Source organism: Pygoscelis adeliae, unplaced genomic scaffold (assembly GCF_000699105.1).
Source record: "Pygoscelis adeliae isolate BGI_AS28 unplaced genomic scaffold, ASM69910v1 Scaffold306, whole genome shotgun sequence".
NCBI classification, from domain to species: Eukaryota; Metazoa; Chordata; class Aves; order Sphenisciformes; family Spheniscidae; genus Pygoscelis; species Pygoscelis adeliae.
The window spans coordinates 2924679-2929505 of NW_008825072.1; the positions used below are offsets into that span (position 1 = coordinate 2924679).

Genomic DNA, 4827 nt, shown 5'->3' on the forward strand with positions numbered 1-4827 from the left:
CGCCTCCCTCGGGTCTGTGCAGTGGGGCTGGGATCCATGGGGTGGGGGATGGCCCCATTCCTGCATCCCGGGGCACTGCAGCCGGTCCCAGCGAGTTGTGTGCCTGTCCCCCAGTGCCGAGGCCCTGCAGACCATGTTCCTCCTCATGAGCCCCCGGCAGCTCTTTGAGCACTTCAAGGATGACTACGAGATCCATGACATCAGCTGGAGCGAGGAGAAGGCGGGCGCCATCCTGGAGGCCTGGCAGAGGAAATTCGTGGAGGTGGGCACCGGGAACAGCCCCCACGTGGGGCTGGGCAGGGGTGAGCCTGTGCGTGGCAGCCCCCTGCGCCCAGGTTTTCATGTGGCCACGGGTCCTCGCACTGCTCTCTTGTGGTCCGGTGGGTCCCTAGGGACCCTCAGTGGTGATGCTGACACCGTGGGTGGCTCTGGGGTGATGTACTGGGGACCGGGGGGGGTCCTAACTCCTCTAACGGGGTGCACCTCTGGCAGCTGGCGCAGGACTCCATCCCATCCAACGCCACACAAAGTGTCCACGCTTTCTCCACCACCACACTCAACGACATTATGAAGTCCTTCTCTGACGTCAGCGCCATCCGGGTGGCTGGGGGCTACCTCCTCATGGTGCGTGTGCCCCCTCTCTATCCCCTGCCGTCCCTCCCTCCCTCGCCTGCCCATCCCTGCTAACCCGCTGTGCTCTTCCAGCTGGCCTACGCCTGTGTCACCATGCTGCGGTGGGACTGCTCCAAGTCCCAAGGGGCCGTGGGCCTGGCCGGGGTCCTGCTTGTGGCTCTCTCCGTGGCCTCTGGCCTGGGGCTTTGCTCACTGCTGGGCATCTCCTTCAATGCAGCCACCACCCAGGTATGTGCTGGGGGAAGAGCCAGGTACTGTGGGGCTGGTGGGACCCTGGGGGCTGCAGGGTGGCCGGGTCCCCTCCTGGGCAGTGGCTGTGTCCCCCCACTGATGCCATCTGCTCTCTGGCAGGTCCTGCCCTTCCTGGCCCTCGGTATCGGTGTGGATGACATGTTCCTCTTGGCTCATGCCTTCACCGAGACCAGCCAGCACATCCCCTTCAAGGTGAGTGCTGAGCCCTGCCTTGGGGGCTCCTCAGCCCCCTCCCGCCTCCCTGCAGCCCCTCTCATCACCCCCTCCCTCTGTCCCTGCAGGAGCGGATGGGCGAGTGCCTGAAGCGCACAGGGACCAGTGTGGCTCTCACGTCCGTCAGCAACATGATTGCCTTCTTCATGGCAGCCCTGGTGCCCATCCCTGCCCTGCGTGCCTTCTCCCTCCAGGTAGGGCCAGGGTCCCTCTCTGGGGGCGGGCAGGAAGGGATGGCCAGACCCCGCTCTGACATGTCCCCCCCTGCCTGCAGGCTGCAGTGGTTGTGGTGTTCAACTTTGCCATGGTGCTGTTTGTCTTCCCCGCCATCCTGAGCCTGGACCTGCACCGCCGGGAGAAACGCCGGCTTGACATCCTCTGCTGCTTCTACAGGTACCAGCGCCGGGCTGGCCAGGATGGGAATGACCCCGCGGGTCTCCCTAGGAAGCATGGGGTGACTCTGTTCCTCTCCCTCAACACCTTCTCCTCCTTTCCTCTCTCCCCCACAGCCCTTGCTCCTCGCGGGTCATCCAGATCCAACCCCAGGAGCTCGCCGACGCCAATGACAACCATGCCTGCCACCCTTCCCCTTATGGGCACCCCGGCATGGCCACCAGCACCCAGATCACCACCACCGTGCAAGCCTTCACCCGGTGCGACCCCTCAGGCCACCACGTCGTCACCGTTCTGCCGCCCACCTCCCAGGTGTGCCCCTCCCCCGCCGTCCTCCTGCCCCCCACCGACCCCTTGGGCTCGCAGGTCTTCGCCCCGTCCAGCTCCACCCGGGACCTGCTGGCCCAGCTGGACGAGGCCAAGGGCGGGCGGGAGTGCGTCCCCCTGCCCTTCTGCCGCTGGAGCCTCGCCGACTTCGCACGGGAGAAGTACGCCCCGCTCCTCCTGCGGACCCGGACCAAGGTGAGGTGGGGACGGCCCCGGTGGTGCCACCCGAGGCGGGTGGGTGGCACGGGACCCTGCCTGACCCCCCCGCTATCCCCGCAGGCGGTGGTGGCGGGGCCTGTTCTGGGCGCGGCTATCCCCGCAGGCGGTGGTGGCGGTGCTGTTCCTGGCGCTGCTGGGGCTGAGCCTCTACGGCCCTACCATGGTGCACGACGGGCTCTACCTGACGGACATCGTGCCGCGGGACACCAAGGCACACGCCTTCATCTCGGCCCAGTTCAAGTACTTCTCCTTCTACAACATGTTCATCGTCACCAAGGGCGGTTTCCACTACCCGGGTGCCCAAGCGGCCCTGCTCAGCCTGCACCAGGCCTTCAGCACTGTCAAGTACGTGGTGCGGGAGGGCAACCGCGACCTTCCCAAGATGTGGCTCCACTACTTCCAGGACTGGCTGCGAGGTGAGGGACATTCCTTTTCTCCATGCCCTCCCAAATCTGCACCCTCCCTGCTGGCCTGGGAATTCCTTCCCTGGTGTGTGGCGCCCTAGGGAGGGTGGTCCCATGGTGTCCCCAAGGTGCCCAGCAATGCCAAGCTGAGCCCTGGGCTTTCTGCGTGCCTGTCCTGCTGGCACAGTGCTTCCAGGGGTGCACGGGATGCTGTGCAGGGTGGTGTGCCCCAAGGGATGCTCACCCCTCGCGCTGCATCCCCAGGGCTCCAGGCCACCTTCGACAGGGACTGGCAAGCTGGGCGCATCACCCACGACAGCTACCGCAATGGTTCCGAGGACGGGGCGCTGGCATACAAGCTCCTAATCCAGACTGGCAACAAGAAAGACCCCTTCAACTTCAATCAGGTGCATGGGGACAGGGCTGGGTCAACCAGGCTGGGGATGATGCTCTGCCCGCTGCCCTGCTCATGCCCGCTTCTGCTCTCTCCCTGTAGCTGACCACACGGCGGCTGGTGGATGAGAACGGCATCATCCCCCCTGACACCTTCTACATCTGCCTGACGGTGTGGGCCAGCAACGACCCCCTGGGCTTCGCCGCCTCCCAAGCCAACTTCTCCCCCCCGCCGCCCGAGTGGATCCATGACAAGTACGACACCACGGGCGAGAACCTGCGAAGTGAGTGAGCACGGTGGGCTCCCCGCGGCCTCCTCCTGCCCTCTGGCATCCCCCTGCAGAGGACCCCACTCCCTGCATCTTTCCTGCCCTAAAAGCATCCCCCCAAAGAGAACCCCCCCCGTATCCCTTGTCCTGTCAGCATGCTCTGGTAGAGAAACTGCCCTGCTTCCCCATACCCCATGCTCGTCCCCCTGCACCCCACACCCTGAGCATCCCACTGTGCACTCCCCCTGCCCTTCGCCCTCCTGCTGCATCAACACCCCCCTGCTCTGGCCCACGAGCATCTCACCACAAAGAAGCCCCTCCACTCTGTTCCCCCTCTGCCCAACAAGCATTCCCCTGCTCCCCGTGACCCCCTACCCCACAAGCATCCTGCCCGCAGAGAAACACCCTCCTCCTTGCTCCCTGCGCGCTCCCCAGCCCCGTGGTAGCCGGCCAGGCATCGGGCTGCCTGGGCTGCGCTCAGGCTGGTGTGGCTGGGGTGCCCCTGTGCTGCCTGCACTCCCGTGCTGCCTGTACCCCTATACTGCCCGTGCTCTCCTCCCCAGTCCCAGCAGCCCAGCCGCTCGAGTTTGCGCAGTTCCCCTTCTACCTGAGTGGGCTGCGTCGCACAGCTGACTTCGTGGAGGCAATTGAGAGCGTGCGGGCCATCTGCCGGGAGGCCGCCCTGCGCCACGGGGTGCTGAGCTACCCCAGCGGCTACCCCTTCCTCTTCTGGGAGCAGTACATCGGCCTGCGCCACTGGTTCCTGCTGGCCATCAGCATCCTGCTGGCCTGCACCTTCCTTGTCTGCGCCCTGCTGCTGCTCAACCCCTGGACAGCCGGCATCATCGTGAGTACGCACCCCGATGCATGGGGACGGGGCGGTGACTGGCCGTGCTGCCCTCCTGATGGGTGGGGACAGGGACATCCAGCCTTGCTCCCATCCTGCTGGGTGGCCCTGGGTACCTGCTTCACGGGGATGGGGTGATGGGGTGGCCAGGGGCATCCTGGTGGGAGGGACACCCATATGGAGGTGGCAGTGGGTGGGGCACACCCATATGGAGGGATCAGGGACATCGCTTATGAAGGGAACATATGGAGGGGACAGGGGTCTGGGGACATCCATGCAGAGGAGTGCGGGGGGAACATCCATATGGAGGTGGCAGCAGGTGGGCAACCCATATGGGGGGATCAGGGACACCCCTTATGAAGGGAACGTATGTAGTGGGCAGGGGTTTGGGGACATCCATGCAGAAGACGTTGAGGGCTACCCCCAATAGATGGGACAGAGGGACAGCCTGAACAGGGGGGAAAGAGGCAATAGGGTGAGGCTGCCCTGCATGAGGATCGGGCATGCCAGGCAGAGGGGCAGAGGGGACAGCCGGGCAGAGCCACCCCTCACTGACCCCACCGCCCCCCAGGTCTCCATTCTGGCCATGATGGCAGTGGAGCTGTTTGGCATCATGGGGCTGATGGGCATCAAGCTGAGTGCCATCCCTGTGGTCATCCTCATCGCCTCGGTGGGCATCGGCGTGGAGTTCACCGTCCACGTGGCCCTGGTGAGCACAGGCAGACCCCTGCCCAGCCACAGGGCACCACAGTTCCCACTCCGCAGCACCCTCCCCCCCTTGGCCATGTGCCAATGGGTGGCCACATCACAGGTGGCACACGGGGACGAGCCCCGCCCGACATCCACACCCCATGCAGGGCTTCCTGACGGCCGTGGG

At 65.4% G+C, this 4827-nt stretch overlaps 1 protein-coding gene across 1 annotated transcript in view; it reads left to right on the forward strand.

Annotated features, from left to right (window-relative positions):
- The window catches only part of PTCH2 (patched 2), a gene marked incomplete at its 3' end in the record, with an annotated part of 9824 nt that overhangs the window by 3685 nt on the left and 1312 nt on the right, over positions 1-4827 (forward strand). Inside the window, exons 7-19 of the mRNA XM_009326626.1 lie at positions 78-262; positions 493-624; positions 706-861; positions 985-1077; positions 1167-1292; positions 1373-1491; positions 1608-2013; positions 2141-2453; positions 2706-2848; positions 2938-3118; positions 3667-3950; positions 4522-4659; positions 4808-4822. Coding sequence (XP_009324901.1) covers positions 78-262; positions 493-624; positions 706-861; positions 985-1077; positions 1167-1292; positions 1373-1491; positions 1608-2013; positions 2141-2453; positions 2706-2848; positions 2938-3118; positions 3667-3950; positions 4522-4659; positions 4808-4822 — 2291 coding nt within the window. The remainder of the gene's footprint in view (positions 1-77; positions 263-492; positions 625-705; positions 862-984; positions 1078-1166; positions 1293-1372; positions 1492-1607; positions 2014-2140; positions 2454-2705; positions 2849-2937; positions 3119-3666; positions 3951-4521; positions 4660-4807; positions 4823-4827) is intronic.